Source organism: Anoplopoma fimbria, chromosome 4 (genome assembly GCF_027596085.1).
Source record: "Anoplopoma fimbria isolate UVic2021 breed Golden Eagle Sablefish chromosome 4, Afim_UVic_2022, whole genome shotgun sequence".
NCBI lineage: Eukaryota > Metazoa > Chordata > Actinopteri > Perciformes > Anoplopomatidae > Anoplopoma > Anoplopoma fimbria.
The window spans coordinates 25,838,628-25,864,217 of NC_072452.1; the positions used below are offsets into that span (position 1 = coordinate 25,838,628).

At 41.1% G+C, this 25,590-nt stretch overlaps 1 protein-coding gene across 1 annotated transcript in view; it reads right to left on the reverse strand.

Annotated features, from left to right (window-relative positions):
- Nucleotides 1–25,590, reverse strand: part of LOC129089727 (transcription factor COE3-like) — a 136,314-nt gene that overhangs the window by 91,634 nt on the left and 19,090 nt on the right. Inside the window, 3 exon segments of the mRNA XM_054597073.1 lie at nucleotides 11,054–11,122; nucleotides 18,743–18,816; nucleotides 24,152–24,207. Of these exon segments, the coding sequence (XP_054453048.1) occupies nucleotides 11,054–11,122; nucleotides 18,743–18,816; nucleotides 24,152–24,207 (199 nt within the window).

A 25,590-nucleotide genomic window follows, 5' to 3' on the forward strand; every position in this document is an offset into this window, starting at 1 on the left:
ACAAAAATGTTTATATTTGTAGTTTTTTTGCTGTTTTCCTGTCTGTATTTTATGTTGTAGAGTGTTTTCCACTGACGGCAACCAAAGGCCCAGAATTGGTCGCCAATCTCCAAGAATGGTTGCCAATGGCAACCCGAGTAACACAGTGAGATTTGACACTTCTAACTTGACATTCAGAGGAGAAATAAACAGCTCTTTACATCAGCTGAGTTTAGAGGACTGAAAAAACCCAAGAGAAGAGGTGTGATATTAAGCACGAGGCGGGAGGACTGATGTATGTGTGCGCTGAGATCTGCATGGTGATTCTCATTGAGGGGGGTGAGAGGTGCATGCTGGGAGGGGGATTTGGCGATGGGAGGAAGAGGGGAGAAGGTGGAGAGTGGGGGGAGGGGGTGGTGGTCTCCTAAAGTTCCCATGATCCCCCGGTGGGTCCGTGTGGGGGGTTGTTGGGGGGGGTCGGGTGTTTCCAGCTGAGCACAGCTGGATGTTGACACGCTGAGGCAGCTAACGAAGCTGCAGGTGGTGATGTAATCCCTCAATCCAATTAGGAGTCAACAGGAAGTGGGAACCAGCTGACGGGACGGGATCAGCTCTGGTCCTCCCTGAACCAGGACTCTAACCATGCTGCCTTCAGGGCCTTCACCAGAGTCAGTTCTTTCAGTTTCACCTGTGTTGGTGTATTTAAATATCCTCTTATAATAGGTTTCTTTTTGCTCTTTCTCTTCTGATATTTTATATAAAGCCCTTTAATTGCGATTAAACTTACCTCCCCTCACAATATATTATTTTCTCTAATGGTACGTTTTTAGAACAAATGTTATTTTTGTTATTGTAAAATCTGAAATAATTGCTGTTTTCAGCCTCTCAAATATGAAGATTTTAATTTTTATTTCTCAGTAAACATGATCTTTTTTGTTTTTTGACAAAACATCAGAAAACTGAAACATGTTTAACTATTTCCTGAGTGCTAATGGACTAAAACAATGGCAGATGAATTGATAATAATGGAAATAAGTGTAAGCTGCAGCCCTTAAATGTCTGTTTTATAACTAATATTCTAGATTTCTTGCTCTTCACCTCCATCATCCATCTCTGTAAACAAACTCCTCTCCTCTGCTCCGTGGCTGTGGTTCGCCCCGGGCCACTGAACATTTCTCCCTGGATCACATCAAACCTGAAGGAGCCCCGAGGGCCCCTAGAGGCCCCCCCAGCTCCACCGGGGCCTAATGGAGACTCCCAGACAGGTAGCTACCCCCCCCCCCCCCCCAAAACCACCACACACACAAACACACATCTGAGAGACAGAAGAGAAGCTCGACAGAAGAGAAGACCAGAGAGCCTCCTCTGTTTCTGCTGGACGTAAACAAACAACTCATGCTATCGTTTTTCTAGAGAGGAACGTTTCTGGAAAACAGTGGCAGAGGTCAAACACACACACACACACACACACACACACACACACACACACACACACACACACACACACACACACACACACACACAGCCAGCGTTCCTCAGAACTATTCTTGTTTCCCGTCTTGGTCACATAAAGTAAACAGGGCTCTAAAAACAGGACTGATACTTGACCTCTGACCTCTCCCTCTCTCTCTCTCTCTGTGTAAATCAAAGTCGACTTCACAAATATGCAGCAAAGCGTTTAAATAAAACCACATCAGTGAGCTCGACATGACCAGATGATTCTAATATGAAGGAGAACCAGTAAGAACAGATCAGACAGAAATCTGAGCGTTAAACTCAGACTGTTTGTGTTTCCTCGTGTGATTGTGTGAATAATTCAGCGTGAACATCAGGCCACCTGCTGCAGCATCCAGCCACCATCTATATTTTACACACCGTCAACCGCAAAGCACTCCACAAACTTCACAACAGATGCATCAGCAGCGTGTCTGTCTACAGTGCTCTGTACTGGGAGGACTGGGAGGACTGGGAGGACTGGAGAGACAGTGGAGGAGCTGTATCAGCTGTAGTTTTCTGCTCCTGATGATGTTTTTAAAGTCAAACTGAAACCACTATTCTTCTTTTGGAGGAACTACAAATGGATTTCCTGGAAATACAATACTTTTGAACCAATCAGAAACAATTATTTTTATCCAAAACCATTTTTAAATCAAAGTTATTAAATGCTAAATGTTGTCTAAACACAACTCCTAAAAAACTAATTAATATATAGTTTAAAAGTGGTGACATTATGACTTAAAGGTGCATTTAGTAGTTGGATTCATTAGGGACACATTTAAAAGCAGAACGGTCCAAATCTGATCAGCAAATGTGGAAAAAAATGGATCCTACAATTCCCAAAATGCACCTGGACAGTGTTTTTAATTGGAGCCTTAACAACCACGTCTTTCAATTGTCCCCACACCCATTTACAACCACCTGTTGTTATGTAAACCCCATCTTCTCTTTGATTTTGAGATTAAAATTCTTAACTTGAAAATGTTAAATATTAATGTGATTATTGACAGAGATGTCGTTGTGGCTCTTTTCAAACATTTAAATCACAAAATGCTTATTTTAAATTATATACAGTTTCAAATGTACCATTACTGTCCGTTTGTTACTTAGAAATACTAAAAATGCTGTTGAATATCGGTACAAAATCTCTTCTTTCAGCAGCTCTCCATCAGAATTAACCTTCCAAATGAAACACTGTCAGTACAACCTGATCCCACTTTACCCATGATGCATTGCCCCTGCAGGTCGTCCATCCATGTCGGCACCAATAAAACCCCATTAACACGTCGTCGTAACAACGGCCTCCTCCGATAACCGACATAAACCTCAAATCACGTCGCAGCAGTTGACCTGCACCTTCACTCAAAATTACCCAGAAACCCCTGCGGCAACCTCCAGGCCTTTTTCTCTCCCCCTCTGACTGACTCTTACTCTCCCCCCACCCCGGTTTCTCTCTCCTTTCAGTTTTAGCCTGGCCTGCCCAGTAATGTCCTGCTTTTATTGTAAATCTATACTCTTAATCTGGCCGGCTCCGATGGGCCTCGCTCGCCCGGATCAATACGCTACGATTGCTGGGAAGAGTCCACGGGGGCAGATAACCCCCCCATCCCCCCCAACACCTGCCCCCTATGGAGTTAACCCTCCATAGGGTCCAACACTGAAACGTGACTCAAAGCTGCCGTTTCGAAGCCGCTACTTGACTGGATTTTCACCCAAAACAAACTCGACTGGTGCTTCATTCTTCACAGAGCATTAGATGCATGTTGGTGAAATGCACCCTGGGAGTTGTAGTTGACTTCTCTCCTTCAAGCTTCTTGTAGATTTTCTTATGAAAGAACCAGATGTTTTCTAACACAGTGGCTCATCTTTTGTTCTGATGGTTCAACAGGAGAGTTTCATGTTCGTGTTTCTGCACAAATGCTAAACAATAGAAATAAATCTTCTTACTTAAGTTAATTCTGAAAACAAGAAGTCTTCATGGTGAAAAACGTCTCAAACTTCCTGCTGTCCATATGCAGACTCAGTTTATTCCTGACAATCAGTTTTGTCTCATTATAACCTCTCCTTGTCCAAGAAGCCACGAGGTGTGAACACTTAAAGCTGCATTCTCTCTCCTGTCCACCAGGGGGCGACTCCTCTGGTTGTATAGAAGTCTATGAGAAAATGACTCTACTTCTCTCTTGATTTATTCCCTCAGTAAACATTGTAAACATGAGTTTATGGTCTCAATCTCTAGTTTCAAGTCTTCTTCAATACAGCATGATGTTCATTTAGTAAATGATGCTCCATTTAGAGTCAAACAGACCATAAAGTATGCTTTAGGGGCGGGGCTACACACTGATTGACAGGTCGACTGACTGATTTTATAAAAATCTGTCCAAATGTGACTGATGGGAGACCAGGTGTAACAAAGACACAACACTGAATTAATGAGTAAAAGCTGTTTTCATGGCTAGAACTAAAAGAAGAGCTGAGTTGAAGGAGAACAACTAATAAAAACAAAAGAAACCCTCTGTGTTGTAAATCAAAGCTTCCTGGCTGCTGTTTCTGCTCCCAGGAGGCGATAAAGCTTCTTAATGGTGAGACAAAGACAGCGTGCAGGAGTTCCTCCTTAAACAAATGATGATTCATTCACAAAAATAAATAAAAACATGTCATATTAAAATTAAACAAGAGGCCTTGACTTTAACTTTAAATTTCCCTTAATTTGGTTCAGATGGCAGATGAAGGAAAATCACTTTCAATGTGTTTAATGCAGGAGGCAACAGGGCTGATGGGAAATGTAGTTATTTACTAAACTAAATAACATCTATTGGTTTGCAAAGGTTCCCACTGTGGGACTAATAAAGGATAATCTTCAATGAGGGGGCCACAGGTTCGATACCAGGAGTGTGTCTGCAGGAGGCGGAGCGGGAGGCTGATGCTGAGTGTGGAGGTCAAAGGTCGCTCTCCATCACTCTAAACTCACCCTCTCCGCAGACGACATCAAAGCTGCAAATGGCGTTAGAGGAACAAGTGCCAATCTGTGTGTGTGTGTGTGTGTGTGTGTGTGTGTGTGTGTGTGTGTGTGTGTGTGTGTGTGTGTGTGTGTGTGTGTGTGTGTGTGTGTGTGTGTCTGTAAAGGGGGGTCATGACCTCCATGTAAGGCCCGGCCATTAAAGCAGGAGGGTGATGGTCAGACAGCGGAGGAGGAGGAGGGAGGGGGAGAGGGAGGGAGGATGAAGAGGTGTGTTCTGGGTAATTAGAGCTCGGCCTCCTCGTACGCTCTGACACTCTGTGGCAATTTATTGCCCCGCTCGGGCAACTTGTCCACCCATCTAATTGCAATATTAGCGTGTAATAACGGCGGCGTTACGGCGATCCGTCAGCGCCGGGTTCTGCTGCCTCGGCAGGATTTTGGCCATTAACTGGCAAACGGAGGAAACAAAGCGACCTCTGAGAGGAACATCAGGGCACATTTATATGCACATGCACACACACGCACACACACACACACACACACACACACACACACACACACACACACACACACACACACACACACACACACACACACACAGCTCAAATAACTTCCTGTTTTTTGGGAGTGAAGCTGCTGAATAGATGTTGTAGAGTTAAAGGTTCAGTTCACCAAAAACACAAGAAACATGTTTCCTCTTTTACGTCTGCAGTGATTTTCTCTTTCTCTGAGATTTCTGTTTCCACATTCTTGAAACATGACATTTATGATATTGTATAAAATAAAAAATATTGTCTTTATTTTTAATATTGTTCTTTTACATTTTGTTGTATCTCTATGTTTGACAACTTATTTAAATCACTGTTCATTATTGCATTTTTCGAGTGTGATGTTCTTTTAAATTTACGTTTGTTTGTTTGTCTGATAAATACAATTTTAATCATAATAATAATAACAATATTTTTTATAAATTTATTTTAATTTGTTATCAGTATTATCATTGTTATTATTATTATTATTTGTGTTATAATTATTATTGTTAATTATTATTTAAAAATATATATTTTAGTAAAAACTGATGCATTGTATATATCTTTGAATATAGTATTTTTATTATTTCTATTGTTATTTTTCAATTCTATATTTATGTTTCTTGACTGTTTTGATTTCTCTTGGTATGTTGATTATTACGCACCAAAAAAAACACTTAGCAATGAATCCTATTTTGATTAATTGATCTAAAAATGATTCTTTTTTTTTTTTATCACTGTGTTTGTTATTGTTTCTAAAAAATAAAAATAAATTAAATGCAAGATGATTTTAATATCTGGTATAATCTGTGTGATTAACGGCACATTTCACCAAAATAAAAGGTTAGATCTCTCAGCAGTGAAAACCTTTAAAACACACCAACGTGTGAGGAAACCTGCTGTTATCATCATCACTGCTCCTAAAACATGAAATCCTACCGAGTCAGGAGGTCAAAGGTCACAGCGGCAAGAACAGAGAACGGTCACAGATCAGAGAAAGCAAATAAAATGGTGAAAGAGCTTTGTGTTAAATGATGAGGCATGAAGATCAGCGTGTGTGTGTGTGTGTGTGTGTGTGTGTGTGTGTGTGTGTGTGTGTGTGTGTGTGTGTGTGTGTGTGTGTGTGTGTGTGTGTGTGTGTGTGTGTGTGTGTCAGTTTGATTTATTTCAGCGAGACGTGAATTCACAACATTAAACTGCTTTACTGTAGCTACTGAGCTACATCATTTGCATGATGGGTCACTAAACACACTAAAATACCCCCCACACACACACACACACGTGTTGTATAAATATATATGTGTGTGTGTTTAAGTGTGTATCAGAGCGGTCACAGTAATAAATCCTGCATTTCTTAACAGGCGCTAAAATGCAGAGAAACAAGCAGAGCTGCAGTAAATCACAGTGTGTGTCTGCACATATATGTGTGTGTGTGTGTCCATTAATATGCACACAATAACTGTGTGTGTGTGTGTGTGTGTGTGTGTGTGTGTGTGTGTGTGTGTGTGTGTGTGTGTGTGTGTGTGTGTGTGTGTGTGTGTGTGTGTGTGTGTGTATTCCCTGGGTTAGTGGACTAGTATCAGTGTCCTGTCGTGTCCTAATTAAAGCGGTGGAGCTGCAGAGGATGGACGAGGAGGACGGAGACGGTTTGTTCTGCAGAGACTCAAAGTGATGCTGAAGTGAGAAGAAACGAGACGACGCTGCAGAACGTCAGGATGTTGGTTTGTGTCAGAGAGGACGATCCATGCAACACCAAAATCTATCTATCTATCTATATATATATATATATATATATATATATATATATATATATATATATATATGGTTTAATGTAAAAAATGCCCCCGTAGATATGACACTGACATGCATTATCTTCTGGACTGCTATCTTTATACTTTGCTATGTTTTCTTTAGACTTCACACTGTGAACTTTTGCATATTTCTGCTAAAAACTGTACAGCTCTTCATTTTAAAAACATAAAAATTCTACATATATTTAAAGTATTTTTATTCTAAATGTTACGATTCTATATTTAGGTTTTCTGACTTTTGCAGAACGTTTGTTTTTTATCTTTAATTTTTTTCTTGATAGGTTAATAGTTAATTGCTAAATCTTAGCAACAAACCTGATTCTGAGTCTTAATTACATGATTATACTGTAAATAAACTACCTAGTATATAAAGTAACATATTACAGCAGTCACACAGTATTTGTTCAAACTCTCATTGCACTATTTGCAACCCAGCATTCACATTTTACAACAACAAATTAACCTGCATATACAGTTGATATATGTATTTTGTCTGCCATTAATAGATATGTTCTTGTATAATGTTTATGTGGCGCTTCGTGTTTATTGAGAGTCAAACTCAAAGTCAGCAAAAACATATTTAGCAAAATAAAGCTGGTTCTGATTATTAACAACATTTTAAATAATATAATTAACTAATTTTGTTACACATATATGCTTTTTTGGTACTTTTATCTTCTTTGTAGGGAAATACTGGATAGTTTTCACACAGTTCAGTCCCTATATAGCTCTACCCAGCAGTACCCATAATCCTTTGTGTCTGGGAGGGGGGTCGGGGGGTGAATGGAGTCCATCTCATGTGTGACAGAAGACACAGAGAGGTGACAAGACCTCTAAAAACACCCATCAAACACACACTGAACACAACACACAGCCTGAGGTGAGAGGACAGTGTGTGTGTGTGTGTGTGTGTGTGTGTGTGTGTGTGTGTGTGTGTGTGTGTGTGTGTGTGTGTGTGTGTGTGTGTGTGTGTGTGTGTGTGTGTGTGTGTGTGTGTACATTCTATAAGGTGTATGATGTATTCCCATTCTGACATGTATGAACACGTGTATATTGTATACATTTTCTCCTATATATGTAGAGAGTGTGTCTGCGCTCATACAGTATAAGAGTGTGTATCACCTCTACGTGTGTGTGTGTGTGTGTGTGTGTGTGTGTGTGTGTGTGTGTGTGTGTGTGTGTGTGTGTGTGTGTGTGTGTGTGTGTGTGTGTGTATGTCCTGGCCGCAGTCCAAGGCCTCTCTAACGAGCCAACATGGAGATGATACTGCCCCCCCCTACCGTTCATTCTCCCTCCTGACCCCCTCTGAGGTCATTGGCTCCCACCACTGCGACCCGGCCAATCACAGCCGGGCGCTGTGACGGACAGCCGCCCGACTCCAAGGACACCGAGGGCGGAGGGATTAGACGGCGAGGACGAACGCGGCGTTAATGAAGGATTGTGATGCTGTATTAAAAAAAAGTGTGTTTTTTGGAGCCGTCTGATTGGCTGTCGCAGTTTATATTCTTTTTTATGTGGCATTGGAGGAAAAATAAATGAAGCATCGTCACTGATGGTTTCAAAATATATAATAGAGTCAATGCAGCAGGTTTAGTTTCCATCGTATAACTAAAAAAGGATTATAACAGATGTTGGGGGGAGATAAGAGAGGGGGTGAGGAGGGAGGGAGGTGAAAGGGACAGGTGCATGCAGGTGTTCTAAAAACAACAAGTTCGTCAATGTGGTTTGGCTGCTGATTTTAACGCTCAGCAACACACAGCTCATAGAGGAGATTAAGGCACTATAAGATATTACAATAATAAATATATGATCCAGAGTGACTTTCACTTCTATTATCTTTCAAGTCCATCCAAAATAAACGTCCATAAATCCACCTAGAAATCATAGACAAAAGACGCTGCAGAACCTGCCTGAGAATTATGATGTTTTTAAGTTTTCTTCCGTATTCAAAGTAATCCAGTAATAGTCGTCTGTACGTTCATGAGCTCACAGCTAACAGATAAATCGTACTTCTAATGGAGATATTTACATCCCCCAAAGCATGATAGGAACTGTAGTTCCAAAACCATCAACATGTTTCTTCTGTCACTCAAGCGACAACCTCATAGAAGTCTATGAGAAAATGACTCTACTTCTCTCTTGATTTATTCCCTCAGTAAACATTGTAAACATGAGTTTATGGTCTCAATCTCTAGTTTCAAGTCTTCTTCAATACAGCATGATGTTCATTTAGTAAATGATGCTCCATTTAGAGTCAAACAGACCATAAAGCAGGGGATGCTTTAGGGCGGGGCTACACACTGATTGACAGGTCTCTACCTCGCCATTGTCTTACAACTTAAACTTGTTTCAAAACAAGATGGCGACTGCAAAAATGCCAAACTCCAGACCGCAGTCCACAAACCAATGGGAGTCGTCATGGAGACTAAGTGGACTTCTTATATATACAGTCAATGGTATCACTGGAACACACTCTCCATTATCCATTTATATGCAGATGATTAACCCCTTTACATGTGGGCATGAAGAGTAGAACCTGACATGTTTTCAGTTATCAATTTAACTATTCATCACGTGATGGGACGAGATAGGACAAAAATAAGTCCATGAGAGTCGGCAGGACGGAATCATGAAAACAAAAGCTACGTTTTTATAATCAAATATGCAGTTTTTTCAATCGATAAACAAGGAATGGGACACAAGTACAAATCTAACCTTCTAAAATAGACAAACAAAGTGAGTAAAGTAAATTGGGACTTTTCAGGGACGTTTCAAATGAATAATCCAATATCAATTCTCCAAATCAATCTTTGGATCTGTGGCTTTTGTGAGAGAACATGAAAACATTTAAGTTACTTTGGTACAAATGTTTCAGATTGACTTTCCTTGGTTTCAAGGTAAATGTGTGTTCAAATTACAACACATAATATAAAAATATATTCAGCTTCACAGGATAAACTCTTATTTAAAGAACCATTGAACTGGGGCGAATCAAAACAAATCAATGGAAGTCTTTGAGGAGAATGAAATCCAGAAACCTGAAACCATGACAACATAAAGTTGTGTTTGGTGCTTTGAGGTCCAGAAGAGGAAGGAAACGATCAGAGGGCTGAGCTCAAATAGCAGCACGTCAACGTCATTTACCCCCGTGGTGTTGATTACACAATTCACACAGTCGAGTATGTCGTCGGAAGTGAGAGGTGAGGAAGAAGTGAGCCGCCAGAAAAACAACAAATAGAAATCTGACATGACGGTGGTGTCGGCTGAGTTTGTAGAGAGAAGACAGCCGGGTGAGGAGAGAGTCAGCAGACCTTCAGCTCACTTCAATTTGTGAAGAGAAAGATGATTAAAGATGGAGTGTGATGGATCGTCTTTATGCAGCACGTTACAAGTCCATGCAAGTTGAGTTTTTAATTGATAAATTAACTGAAACAGGGAAGGAAGGATCTGGAAAAATCAGCAGCAGTGAATGTAAAAGAGCTAAAAAACCAACAGCTGATGGTTTCAACTGATTCTCCAACAAATCTCTTCTACAGCCAGTTTTTACTGTCAAATAACTATGGATTCCTTTAAGCTCTAAATAAACTAAAGATGTTTTGATCTAAAACAAGAAAGCCAGAAACTTCCCAGCAGATTTAATAATGCCGCATTCAGCTTTTATCTTCTGTAAAACATGAACCCAGAACTCCACACAGAGTGTTTCAGGGTTCCTACACAGTTTCAAAATACTTCTTCCAGTTTTCTCTGTAAATATTTCTATATACCAAGGCAATACTGTTGCCCTTACATATGGCCTACAAATCCCCCATTATACAGAAAGTTTGCATCAATAGCTTTCAACAAGCCTTTGTATTTGGGATAGTCGAGCCCTCAGAGAACTTAGCTGTGTTGCGTTCAGGCGTAGAGGATGCTTCGTGTAGGTTTGTGCGTTCAGTTAAATACTTCTTGTCTCGTTTTTGGCGGCATAAAGATCACTCTGGCGATCAATCTCTCTTTCGCCATGAGCAACACTCTGCTTGTATGATCAATTATCTTCGTAGAAAGTCTGAATTTTAATATTTCAGAAAACAGAAAAGTGGAAACAGTCAGTTTTTTTCCATTCTTATCCAGACGTGGAAGTCACCGATATGAATCAAACTGAGCGTCCTGGACTGAACCCGACTCCATGAGTAAAGCATGAAACAGTGTGTTGGTGTAGAAGGAAAGGAGATAGACAGGTACACGGCGGTAGAGAGACAGAGAGAGAGAGGCAGGTCTGTGATCAGGTGAGCTCCTACCTGTCGATGATGACGGGGTCGGAGGGCGTCTCGTTGCGATTTCCGCAGCTCTTCTTGTCACAACACCGGCTGGAAGAGAGAAAGGACAAGCAGAGCATCAACACATCTGTGAGCATGGTTCTGTTTTTACAGTTTATCACAGTATGTTACATTAATGTTACGCTAACGTTAGCCTCCAAAAGGACAAAACAAAGACACCACTAACAGAGTCACCAGAGACAAAACAGGGATTCAGATCAGGACTGGTGTAAATGTAGAGCGGCTAAGGTTAGCATCGATGTAGCATCAACATAAACAAACAAACAGCTGGGATGCCTCAAATAAAAAGGGACAGTCTGAGATTACACTACAGAAATATTCATCACATTGCATCAGTTCTGTTTTTGAAATAAATAAAATCAAAACGAGTCAATAAATCTGCAACAGCAGCAATAATGTTTCCAGAGGATCTTTGTGATAAATCAGACAAGTCAATGAAACAGAACTCAGAAATAAAACTCAGAAGTTAAAAAGTAGTAAAAGCCCATTTCACTTGATAAGAAAGAGCTTTTTACGATGTGCACATCAGCAGTTATGATTATGTAAAATATAATGTAACTCAGACAGGAGACAATCAGCGATTTATTTGAAGGGAAAAACTGCTTTTTAAACTCAACACGACTGAAGTAACTATATCAGAACTTTATCTTTATCTCCCCTAAAAATAACAATCAAATGACATCAATCTTTCCAGGAGATTTTCAATTCTTTATAATGAAATTACTGTGTTACCAAATTCCTTTATTTTGAAAAGCGGCCCTGTTTCCCCTACACACACACACACACACACACACACACACACACACACACACACACACACACACACACACACACACACACACACACTCTCTGTCTCCGTCCAGCTGGGTGGAGTCCAAGCCAAGGTCACTAACAGTTGGATGACGTCCAGCGATGGAGGCACCACTGTGGACCCCCACACCCTCCCACCACACCAAACCCCATCCCTCAGTGCCCGTCGCCCCTGACAACCAGCCAGCCAACCGGGCAGCTGCTTGGCCAAAACAGCCGTCCAGGTAGCCAGAGGGCAAACCGGCCGGCCGGTGAGCGTTTCATCCAAACGGCTCTCAGACTCCAACATGAAACCGAACCAGAGCTGCTCGGCAGTCTGTGGAGGCATCTGGAGGGAGCGCTGGGTTTCTGACTCGGCTCCACAGGGGGACGGGTGGAGCCAAATGAGGCTCTCGGTGTCGTGGGTCAGTGTGGCATGTTGAACAGCGGCAGACTGAATCCAACGCATTAATATCCATCAGACAGACGGGAGGGTGTTCAGATGTGCTGCGTTTAGTGTCCCACGGCTGGAGGGAGTCAGTGAACGCAGCACGGGGTTCAGAGTCAGACAGTATATTTATAATAAACTACATCAATAAAAAAGTACATTTATAACAAACTATATTTATTTTTTATTTTACTTTATTTATGTTTTTATTTTTTATTTTACTTTATTTATTTTTCATTTATTTTACAATATTTATTTTTTTATTTTATTACAGCAGCATTTTTTTTATAAATCAGATGCTAAAAAAACAAATAAAAAATACATAATTTTTAATCAACAAACATTTTCATGTCGTTCTGCTGCAGCATTTTTTTAACACAGTACATTTACCTAAGTAAAAGTACTCAAGTATACTTCTCAGGTACTTCTGAAACAGTTATATTTGCTCCTCAGAGGGAAATATCGTTCTTTTGGTGTACTAATGTCTTCCAACGATGGTAAAACAAAGTCATTGTTTGGTCTCAGTGAGTCTCAACAGTAGAGTAGATCTACTTCTTTTAAATGAAGACGAAGTTTTGAAGTCAAACAATGTTTCTGTAATATAATTACGATCATTTGTAATTTCTGATACATGTTGCTTTTTGTTTTTAAACTGTTTTACATTTGAATCTGAGGTTTCACGTCTTCACCTGCTTCATCTGAAGAGTTAACAGTCTGCTTCAACATTTATTGAACATCATTTTTAGTCTTTAGGGAGTTAGGAGTTATATATCCGTGTTAAAGTTATGTGACCAACTGCAAGTCTTTTTAAAATTCTTATTTATTCATTTATTTATTGTCACGTAAAGTTTTGAAAGGGTTTGACTTCTGAGAAAAATATAATCAACCTATAAACTATTTTGCATTGTTATGGATTAAAATGAGCTCTAATAATAATCTATTTATATAATATCTGATCTGCAGCACAGGGAGTTTTACTATTTAAGATGCTTTTCTTTGTCAATACCACTGTCGTACTTTTATTTAAAATGAGACATATACCAGAGGAGTATAAATAAACTGTAGTTTCTCTTCTGTTACATAAGAGACGCATTAGAGTGAGTGAAACACGTTCAGCCTCAGAGGAAAGATTCACACGTCTCATCCTCCAACGAGACAGAAATGTAAGAGATTTGTCAGAAAGCATTTATTTCCGTGAGCATCGATGGAGCTCTCAGAGTGATAACGTGACAGAGCCGATCATCCATCATTAATAACAACATCACTATCGGCCTCATAATCTCCTGCACAATGAATTCACGTCCTTCTCATCGCTGCGAGGCTCATTAACATATCTTCCGGTAATTCTTAAAAATTAATCATATCGCATATGACCTCGCCACGTCCAATTACGCTCCTGCATTCGCCCCATGCTGTCCTGAATCAAATTGCCATTTGACAAACAAGCGTCAAATCGTGGGGCTGCGAATGCCAAATGAGACGCTTTATGAATCATTTATCGCGCCCGTTTGATCTCATAAGTACAGAAAAATCATAAACTAAGCGCTGTGTTTGTGTCCCCGCTGTCTGTCTCTCTCTCTGCGTGTCCGTATGGATGTGTACGTGAGACTGTTGCCATAGAACGCGGCACAATAATTTATTCCCCCAGCTACTTGGAACCATTAGTGAAAGTTCCAGGAGACCAATTAGCATTGGAAACCCACTGGTGCCGCTGTGGTGACAACCTCCTCCAAACTGCCAAAGAAGTGTTATAAACAAACTGGACCCCAGGAGCACTGCCGGGGCCCCTCCAGGGACCCGGGGCCCCTTTCCAAAGACAAAAACAAACCTTGGCTGAGCGTCCACAATATCGCCTTAATGACGTTTCCCCCCGGGCCGCAAACAGGCTAACACCACGGCCGGCTAATGACTGAGAGCAACAACACACACACAAACCTGAGAGGGAGTGTGAAGCCCAGTGTGTGCGTGTTTTTGTGTGTGTGTGTGAGGATAAAAAACAGCAAATATAAAGCAAACAATGTGTGTGTGTGTGTGAGAGAGAGATACGCTAAAGAAAAATTAAAAATAAAGCTTTTCCTCTGTCACTCTTTTTGGCGGGGGGATTTTGTTTCTGTAGAGAGCCTCCTCAGGTCACTGTACAACACACACACACACACACACACACACGCACACACACACACGTGCTCTCAGGCCACCAAAAATAATTCAGCCACGGGAGCCAGTTTGGCCGGCGAGGCTCGTCCGGGGGCCACACAAGCATCATTACTGCTGGCTGCTCCTCCTCGGCGCTCAGCAGCCACTTCAGACGTCGCCACAAGTGGAATGTACTTCAGGGGCACAAAGGGAAGGTTTGTCCGGAGCATGACGGCGCTCCGCTATCACACAAATAAAAATAACTAAGAGAGGCCCTTCAAAGGCTTCCCCCCTGAGGACGGAGCAGCATGGAGCGTCGGATCACAGCGTCCAGATAACGGCGAGCAGGACGGGGCTCGCTTTCAAAGGGCAAGTGTTGTAATTACCCGAAGGCCTGGAACGCCTCGGCAGCGGCACCAGCAGCCAGGGCTGATGATGCGATGCAGCCAGCAAAGACAGCCAGCCAGCCAGCAGCCGGCAGCCGGCGCCGCCTGAACTGGAAGACACCCTTCCTCTCGGCGAGCGTGGCAGCAGGTTGTTTTTTTTCTCGGCATCGCCCGGAGCCTGGCAGCCAGCGAGGGAGAGCGAGGGAGAACGGGGCTCCTGGAGCTGGCGAGCCTCCGGGAGCCCCGCTGGCAACGCCGCCGTGCCAACCCTGGCTGCTCACCGGTTTGTGATTGGTAGTTTTGGAAAAGCAGCAGAGGCCCGTTTAGGAACGGTTAATGTGCCGCAATGATATGATGGAGAGGTCACAGCTCAAACACACTCTCTCTCTCCTGAAAGGAGGGATTTCTAGATTCTGATACGTCAACTTCTGGAAGATCTCTGCAACAATCTGACTGGAGAACATGAGGAGCATCTTGATTGAAAGCAAAACTTCACCTTTCTCGAAGAAAGTGTTTGTTTCCCAAACATGTGTTGAGAGAAACCAGACCAGGAGTCAGAGGTCAGAGGTGACCAGACTTTGGTTTATGCAACAGACGGACTTTGGTTACATTTAGTAAGAGTTCATAGTTTCTGTTGTTCACGTTGATGACGTCAACATTCTTCTCAAGTCATTGTTTTCTTGTTTTATATTAAACCAGAACCACCATATTTCTTTAAACTTAACCAAATTCTTTGGGAGTTCAAACAAAACCATGAAAAGTGTGATACTGCTGAGTACCTCTCTTGCACACTGCTCACTTTTATTGTTTTGAACAGTGTGTTTTGCTAACCGCTAACAACACTACATGTACCTACACTGCTGAGTACATCGCCACAACTCGCTGCTTATGTTTTTGGCTTTGATTATATGAAGTGTCTTATACGCCAACTTTGAGCCGATTGGTTGCATACATCGCTGCTTGTTTTTGAGTTGAAATGAAGACGGGGGTTAGCCAGTTGTGGGTTGTATTCATTCAATCAACACAATCCAGTAGTCGTCATTACAACTCTGTTCTCTGTCAAAAAGGATGGATCAAAAAACTCTTAAATGCACCTCTACAGTTGTAGAAACACTGTCCTATCCTCCAACAGACAAACAATATACTACACAAAAACACCCAAATAAAAATGGGTAAATCCATAAATATAAGTTCAAAAAGGTATATGAACCACTAATAAAAAACTAATAAAAAACCTTTATAATGCATGATAGAAACAACAAGCATCACCACTTATCATGTCCACTTACGAGTAAAGTGGAGTTCCTAAAGCTGATATTTTGGAGATACAACATATATATATTTATCTCTTATTGGCCGCAAAATGTAAATCTGCTCAGGAACAAGAACATAAATGTAGTGGAGTCAAAAGAACAATATGTCCCTTCTCCAAGATAGAAATAGGAGCTGGACTCAGGTAGCTTCTTGTTCTATTAATCCCATGAGAGGGAAACAGGGCGTCCCTCCACCTGAACCAGGTGTGATCCAGGTAGACAAACCAACAGGGACGCCCATAAAGACGAGCTCACCTGGGAGCAGAGAGAGACGGAGAGAGACGGAAAGAGTGAGCCGCTCTCTGATCCCTCTCTCATTAGCGAATGGAAACACAGCATCCATCAGGGGGAAAGCTGGTTAATAATCGCACTCAATCACATAATGACTGAAGCTCAGAGTCGCAGACAGCCAGCCGTCATTATGGAAATGAAGCTCGTATCGAAGGGGATCTGGCGGGGGGGGGCGGGGGGGAGCCCGACGCACTGACGATAAAAGTCAGAGGAGGACGGAAGTTTAGAGATATCTGAAGTTTGAGGTCAAACTACAGACCTGATTCTGTTCTGTTACTGGTTGAATACACCGAAACCAGTTCACTCCACTTCCACCAATTCATGCATCTGTAACCAGTTTACAGATAAACCAGTCTACTGCAAATGTTTCCCAATCTATTCCCGCCAAAACCGGTTGTGTTAACACGTTAACATCTAAACCAGTTTAAAGATTAACCAATTTAATTCAAATTTACACCAGTTTACATGCAGCAGGTTTACACTGCTGAAAACCAGTCTTCTGCATATTTATACCAACGTATGCACTTAAACCAGTTCACATATTTACCAGTTTACTGCACTTAATTTAGACAAATTAACATGTAAACAAGTTAACAGATAAACCAGTTCCTTCTACAGATTCACCAGTATACAGCATATTTAAACCAGTTTAGTCTGTTAATAATACAAATGTTTTCCAGTGCACACATAAACCAGTTTGCTCTAAAGATTTAGCAGTTTACTACACAGCTAGAGTTTACCAGTGTACCAGTTAACTGCCACTGTAGACCAGAGTCCTCCCAATATTTACCAATTTATTCAAATTTAAAACCAGTTTACTCAACTAATACACCAGTTAACTGCAGATAAGAACCAGTTTACCCAATTTATACAACAGTTTACTGCAGATAAAACCAGTTTACTCAACTAAACACCAGTTTACTGCATGTAAACCAGTTAACTCCATTTTTACGTCTACCAACGTATTTACATGTAAACCATCATATTGCCCATTTGGTCCAGTTCACATGTCACCCACCAGTTTACTCTACAGGTTACCCAGTTTACTGCACATCTATACACCAGCACAAACCAGTTAACTCTACACATCAACCAGTTCCATCTACATTTAGACCAGTTCGCATGTAAACCAATGTACACATTAAGCAGTTGTTTTTGATCAGGTTGATTCATGAAGAATGTTTTCTCGTCTTCATGTGGCTCAAACACACAAAGACGCTCTGAGACTCCAGCTTCAGGTGTGTGTGTTTGTTACGTGTGTGTGTGTGTGTGTGTGTGTGTGTGTGTGTGTGTGTGTGTCTTATTTTTCCCCCCCCCCACACTATTCTTCTTCTTCTTCTTCACTCCTCAGACTGAACCAGTAAAACCATTAACTCACAGACAACAGCAGAGACACGCAGGGCAGGAAATGTGTTGATTGGTGTGATGAACGACAAACCAACAGCTGCTCTTTTTTTATCTTATAGACACACACACACACACACACACACTCGCACACACACACACACACTCGCACACACGCACACACACACACACACACACACACACACGCACACACACACACACACACACACACACACACACACACACAACACCTCCTGTATCTATACACCATCTCTCATATGTACAATACAGCTCAAAGAGTTGCATTGTATTATTACTATTATTTATAATAATAATATTAAAATAAAACCAATATTATTATATTATATTAAATATAATATAATAATAATAATATAAATTAAATATTATTGTAAAATGTTATTATTGTCATTTTTTTTCACTATTGGTTTTATTATTAATATTATTGTTATCATTATTACTACTATTGTTATTGTTATGATAATCATTGCAATTATTCAATCCTTGGACTGTTGGACGGACAAAACAAGACATCTGAAGACTTTGGACTCAACTCAACTGTTGTTTAAATAGTAAAAACATACAGTAAAATGACAGTAAATGTGTGGTAATTTAAAGCTAATTCAGTATAACTATGGTCAGAGTTAACAATGGCTATTTTTAATTAAATTGGCATAAGGATATTCAGGTAAGATAAACCTGTACTTGAATATCTGAATAAGTATTTTTGTTGTAATGAACAAAACAAAACACCAAAACATGTTTTTTTGTTTTTTTTATCTTCCAGCTCAGACAGTAAAAACTACAAACACACACACACACACACACACACACACACACACACACACACACACACACACACACACACACACACACACTTCCTGTACATTATAATATAAGAGGATCATCGTGGTTGACGGTTTCTTACCTGCACATGATCTCGTGGGTGAGGAGGACGCGACACATCTCTGGGTTCTTGTCCTGACCTTCGTAGAGGATCGGCTGATGGGACACAAACACAGACAGGAAGTGAGACGCTGATTTATCACAAAAAGTCTAAATGTTTCTTTACAAGAGTGTCAAATATAAGCGTTAAAAAAAAAGTGCACATGTAAACTAGTTCAAAGATTAACCAGTTACCTATATGTTAGCCAGTTTACAGCTTACATATTGAACATTTACAGCAAATTTATAAGATTTTACTCGACATATAAACTAGTTTACTCTTCAGATTAACCAGTTTACACATAATCCAGTTTACTCTGGAGGAAAGAAACAGTTCACTGCATATCTAAACCAGTTTGCGGAACATGTAAACCAGTTTACGGAACATGTAAACCAGTTTACGGAACATGTAAACCAGTTTGCGGAACATGTAAATTAGTTTAAGGAACAAATATAACCAGTTCAGTACACATTTACTGTAAACGTAAACCGTTTATAAACCTCTTTAGTGACCATTTAGACCAGTTAATATAGAAATCAGCACAGAGGTAAACCAGTTTGCTGCAACTGGGACCAGTTTACTGTGATTCTGAACCAGTCGTGTTGTTTTACACAGATCATGTGAACCAATGAGACGGCTGATGTGTTGATGTTTGCAGGTGTTTATTATATTTGTCCACCCCCCCACCCCTCCTCCTCCTCTCTGATTGGTCCTCAGCACCAACAAAGTCAAACATGGCCTCCAACCACCACCACCTCCTCCTCCACCTCCTCCTCCACCACCTCCCCTTTTGGTGGTCTCAGTCTCCTCCAGCCTTCCCAGAATTCCCTGCCAGATGGCGGGCGGCGCCCCAGGATGAAGCCCCCCACCCCCTCGCCCTCCTCACCCCCACCGAGCTGTCATGTCAGCGTCCGGATGACGGATGACCGCTGTGTATATGTGTAAATGTGTAGATGTGTAGATGTGTGTGTGTGTGTGTGTAGGTAATACCCTGGTGGTTGTAAATGAACTCCAGTAAGAGTGTGTGTCTGTGTGTGTGTGTGTGTGTGTGTGTGTGTGTGTGTGTGTGTGTGTGTGTGTGTGTGTGTGTGTGTGTGTGTGTGTGTGTATTCTCCCCCTTTTCGTCCCCTCTTTTCCTACAATGACCTACCACTACCTCATCCACCTTTATAGTCAAAACAGACCTCCGCCCTGCACACACACACACACACACACACACACACACACACACACACACACACACACACACACACACACACACACACACACACACACACACCCCTGGGGTACAATACTTTTAGGATAACGACCACTTCTGCATTATTGATCCTGATGCCGGCTCTGTTCCTCTGGATTAAAATGCTCCAGTTTGACCAGGAGGGACGTGGATTGCATCACACACACACACACACACACACACACACACACACACACACACACACACACACACACACACACACACACACACACACACACTGTGTGTAGATTTTGGTGGTCGATATTTCTACATCATCATTCGTGATGCAATCGTCCCATGAGTTTGTGTGACTGCACGTCCTCTTTCATGCTCGTTTGTGGGTCAACTGAGCTTTATGCGTCTTCAGAGAGGAGACATTTTGGAGAGAGGACAGTTTTTGTTCCGTGAGGACATTTTGGGGAAACTCGTGATATTCTTCAGACAGTGAGGAAACATTTTTGGAAAGTAAAAGGAAAGTTGGGGAACCTTTTATCATTATTTGAAAGTGGATATAATGATAATGATTTTGGAAAGTGACAACATTTTTTGACAGTGTGGAAATTGTAAAAAAAAAAAGTTTGACTTTTAATTTTAAAAGTGGACATTTCAAAATATGAGGACAGTTTTTTTGTGGCAAACAGGATCGTTCTCCAAAAGTTAGGACATTTATTTAAAGTAGATCTTTTGTCAAATTAGTTGGGAAAGACAATTTTTTAAAGGCGAGGCAATTTATGGAATGGAAATTCAGGACATTTATATTCTTTGGAAACTGGGGTAAAATTTAAGATTTTTGGGGGGGGAAATTATTAACCTTTTTAGAAAGCGAAGACATTTTTTGAAAGTTAAGGAAAAATTGATGATTGGACGTTCTAAGAAATTTAGGACAATTTATGAAAAGTGACAACGTTTTTGGAAAGTGTGAATCTTTTTTGAAAAATGGAAAACAATCTGAAAATTACGACTTTTTGGAAAGTAACAAAAAAGTGTTTTTTGGGGGGAAATTAAGGGCATTTTTGGAGAGTGGGGCTACTTTGAATGTGTGGATATTTTGTAAGTGGGGACATTTGTCTTGTCCTCACTTCTTTGAGGGTTCAGATCTTTGTTTTATGGTTGAGGATCGACCTGAAGGTCCATGATGTTCCTCAGAAACAAAGCATATAAATGCTGCAACGCTCTGATTCCTCAGATTCGTCTTTTCGTTGCTCCCAAATATATATTTTATTGTTTAGATGTGACGGCTGAAGTCACGCTGAGCCCTTCATCCTCTCTGTGTGATGCAACTCGCTGTATGAAAGTTGTGATGGCGGCGACGGCGGCGGCGCTCTGCAGTCCAATCTGCATTAATTCAGCCGCTCCTCGCTCTGACAATCCCACGGACACGGGGCCTCTAACGGGTCCTCCACAGGGTTTATATCGATCCACGGTGGGTGGGGGGGACGACGACTCCAGCCGACCCGTCTGTCAGGTCTGACTGTGGACCAATGGGGTGTCATGTAGTGGGAGGTGAAGGTGGAGACATGTGTATGGGGGGGAGATGTCAGGATTATTGTCTCCAGTGTGCCGTCGCTGTGCCACATTAGGGCCTATTGATCCGTTTCCATGGCTGACGCTTTGTCGAGGAGCCGCTTGGTACATCGATTGGTGACATGCCGACAGGGCCAACCGGGAGGAGGGGGGGAGATATGACGGGGTGGGGTGAATAAGTAGGAGGTGTAGCTGGGAGGACGGGTGGAGGTTTAAACATGTGTTTTTGGACATGATTTATGTTCTGGTTTTATGTAAGTGAGTGCTGGTTATTCACTTATTTAGTCCTCAAGCTCCTATACAGAGAAACTGGAACCCCAGACCCAAAGTGGCCCAGACCCCCAGACCCAGAGACCCCCAGAGGCCCACAGACCTCCTTGAGTTGGTTTAGGTTATTTGACAAACTGGTTATGTACAATATAAACTAAGATATTTGTTGCATTATTATCTAAGCCTCTAAAAACCTAGATAACAGACTTTTATTCTTTTAGTTTCAGTTTGTGGGTTGGACTTCAGGTCGGTTTTTGGGTTTCTGCCTCTTTAACGAAGGTAATCTTTTATGAGCACATGTTAGACACATTAAAGGGCAGCAGGCTCAGAAACAGCTTCATCAGCAGAGAACTTGTTTTAACTTTTTGTCAATTTAAGAAAAACAAATAACGTTATCGTGATGCGTTCACATTAAGTTTTGGTGATAAACTTGAATAAATCCAGTAGTTTGAAGACACAAACACATTAATATTAAATAGATATTAGAGATGAATTATGAGATGTTTAACTTCCTAATACTAGCTCTAAATAGATTATAACACATCATTAAAACTACTAATGACGACGTGTTTTTTTAATCAATATTAATCAATCTTTTATTTTCTAATCAATTGAATAGTGTGTTTTTATGCAAATATCCACTAAAAATGATTAAAACACAGTAAAAGGATATTTTTTTAAACTTTTAATGGTTTTTACTGAGAGATATTTCAGGACAGAATCTTTGTTTGCAGCCCTTTTTTGTTTCAAATGATCCTTTGTTCAGAGTTTTAAAAAGGTAATAAAAGCAAAGAACCTTTATTTTATTGTTCTCAGATGAATATTCTCACAGTAAAGCCTCAGGTGTGAGGAACCAGGAGGATCTGGAGTCCAGTGAACTTCAGGAACGAAGCCGGGAGGTCGGCTGGCAAGATCGACTGGAATTTTGGAAATGGTTTTTTTTCTTGGCACAGAAACCGTTCACAGGTTCAAATCCCACACGGGGGGTTCTGAGTGAGTGAAAACCGGAAATGTGGGAGTCGGCTAAAGACGGAGCGACACAGCTGGAAAGGAAAACACATCAGGGCTGAAAGAGGAGGAGGAGGAGGAGGAGGTTGTTCTGAAGGGGAGTTTTTAAGAGTTCGTTAAAGTTTGAAGGAATATTTTGGGGTTAAATAACGGCACTGATTGTTTGAGTGTTTTATTGCCCGTCTATCTTATAATTGGATTTATGGGTAATAAGTTTCTGGAGTCACAGGGAGTCGGAGAAAACGTGTGGTTTCAGTTACACTCTGGAAACATTTGAACAGGAAACCAGCGGAGACTCAAACGATATAAAACATGTTCATCGGTGAGACGCTAGCTGGATCCACCCGCTGCCTGTCACTATGCTAAGCTAAGCTAATCAGACTCCAGAGAACAGATTCATGAGTTATGACTGTTCCTACAGCTTTAACTAACTGAATGTTTAATGATTAAACGTTTAAACATTCTAAACAAAACTATAGAGCTCTTCATTTTAAAAACACATATATTGTAAAAACATTTATTTTTCTACTTTGTCTGTTTGCGTCTGTAGATTTCTTCTAAATTCACAAAAGTTACCATTAGATAATGCCTCATTTGCATATTTAAACATAACACCTCAGAAAACTTGTAATGTCAGTAATCAACTGGAGAAGTTTCATGTTCATGTTACAAGTTTCATATCTATTAGTTATTTTTTTACCCTATTCACCTGTAGAGTCTTCTACATGGATGTAATTTAACTAAACATATCTTTAAAGGACGTTTTCTCTAAATGAGTTTTTTCTCAGACTCTGATCCATAAATCTCCACTTCAGTAGCTCTTACATACACCAAACTTTACAGCTTCATTCCTCTCTATATTCTGAAGGTTTCTACAGAGGGGTTTGTTCATATATCATTCATAGCCTGATTTATACAACATTTTATGACTAAAAACATGGAGAAAATAGATTTTTTTTATGGCTGTTGACAGTATTTATGGAGTGAAACAGAGATATACTTGATATCCTTGGTAAAAACCTTTTACTCTAATATGTCAACAAAATGAAACAAGAATTTTGAACCTGACTTTATCCAACGTTTAGATTTCTGTTCTGGAAATCTATGAAAATTAGCACATATTTAATAAGATAATGCCTCATTTGCATATTCAAACACTTCTGGAAACTGGCAAAACAGAGAAATACTGTCTTAATATAAGCAATCAACTGGGAAAGTGTCATATAAGCTCGTTTTTTAACCCATACATCTGTAGTGTGTCCCCTTTAATTCCTATTGTCCGTGTTTGTTCATAGTCTAAAACATGTTATAACAACATTATGAAACGTGGATTCATGTTTGAGTCTTCTCACCTGTTTGGTCATGGAGTCTATCAGCCGAACGAAAAGATCCTGTTCTGTCCTGATGCCTGAAAAACACAGAAAACACACAATAATAATATTAATAATCTGCGAGTCTGAGCAGAATTGACGACCCGATGACACATTTATACCACCAACACACACACACACACACACACACACACACACACACACACACACACACACACACACACACATGCATGCATGCATACATTAGCCTGTTATGCTAATTTGAGCTCAGTGTGCAAACAAAAGAAGAGACTCCTAATAATGTTCTGTAAAATGAGTTCTGTTATTATTTATGTCCCGGTAGTGTATTTATGTTTTCTGTAGCTCTTGTCGTCCCGGCTACGCTAACGCACCCCCCCTTCAGCAAAAACAAACATTAGCGCTGCTCCAGAGCTGTTTATTATTTATAGGCCACGCCGCCTTTAACTACCGAGCTCCCGCCCGCTCCACCCCCTCCACCACCGCCCCCCCGCTGCCTTCTTTCCTCAAGGATAACAAGGAATCCTCATTCTCCGACAAATTAAATATCAATCCCGGTTTGCTTGTCTTTTATTAGCTATGCATCGGAGCGTAAATGTGACACGAACACGACATGGGGCGGAGGAAGCTAAATGGCAGCGAACACCTGTTAGCGTAGCCGCGTGGCTCTAATTGTATTCTTCTTCTTCTTGTTTTTTTCGGGGCCCGTTTTCCTCGCAGCTTCCTGTGCTTCCTAATTGACATGATTCACTCCTCAGTGTCGAGCGGGTCTGAGGCCCATAAATGGCGGCTATCCGTCCGCGGGATTGCGGATGAGGTCAATTACCGCCGTACGATGCTAATCCGACGACGCCGACTCGTATTAGGAGTGATTTATCCCCCTTCTGGAAGAAAACGCTCTTTTTTTTATGTCCCACTTTATCTGGAGTTTGTTTCCTGCAGGAGGTCTGAGAGCGTTACGGCTCTGGACGCCAGCCAACAGGAAGGCGAGCTGTGTTTTCCCTCCACTTTCCCCCCGATGGACAAAACAGAGTTCACGTTTGGTGAGTTGTCAGATATTCCAGATGTCTCTCTCTCTCTCTCTCTGTGTGTGTGTGCTGATAATGAAAAACTTTTTTCCAGCCTCACAGTTCACTTCAGCTAGAAGTCTGCCGAGGTGACCTTTAATATAAATTCCTTTCCTCGACAAAAAAAACCTCCCCAATTCATGCAGGAAAGTTCAACAACCGCGAAACCGACGCAGACAGTTTCACCTGTGGGAGCACCCCGATCATTAGCTGCACTTCAATCAATCAAATACAGCACACCTGAACAAAGACTCAGCTGACCTACAGAGCTGCCATTTAAAGAGGGAGGAATTTAACTTCAGGCTGTCAATCACAGAGTGTTCAAAAATGGTCCACTCCACCGAGGTCAAGTTCAGGTATCGAGATAAGAATCGG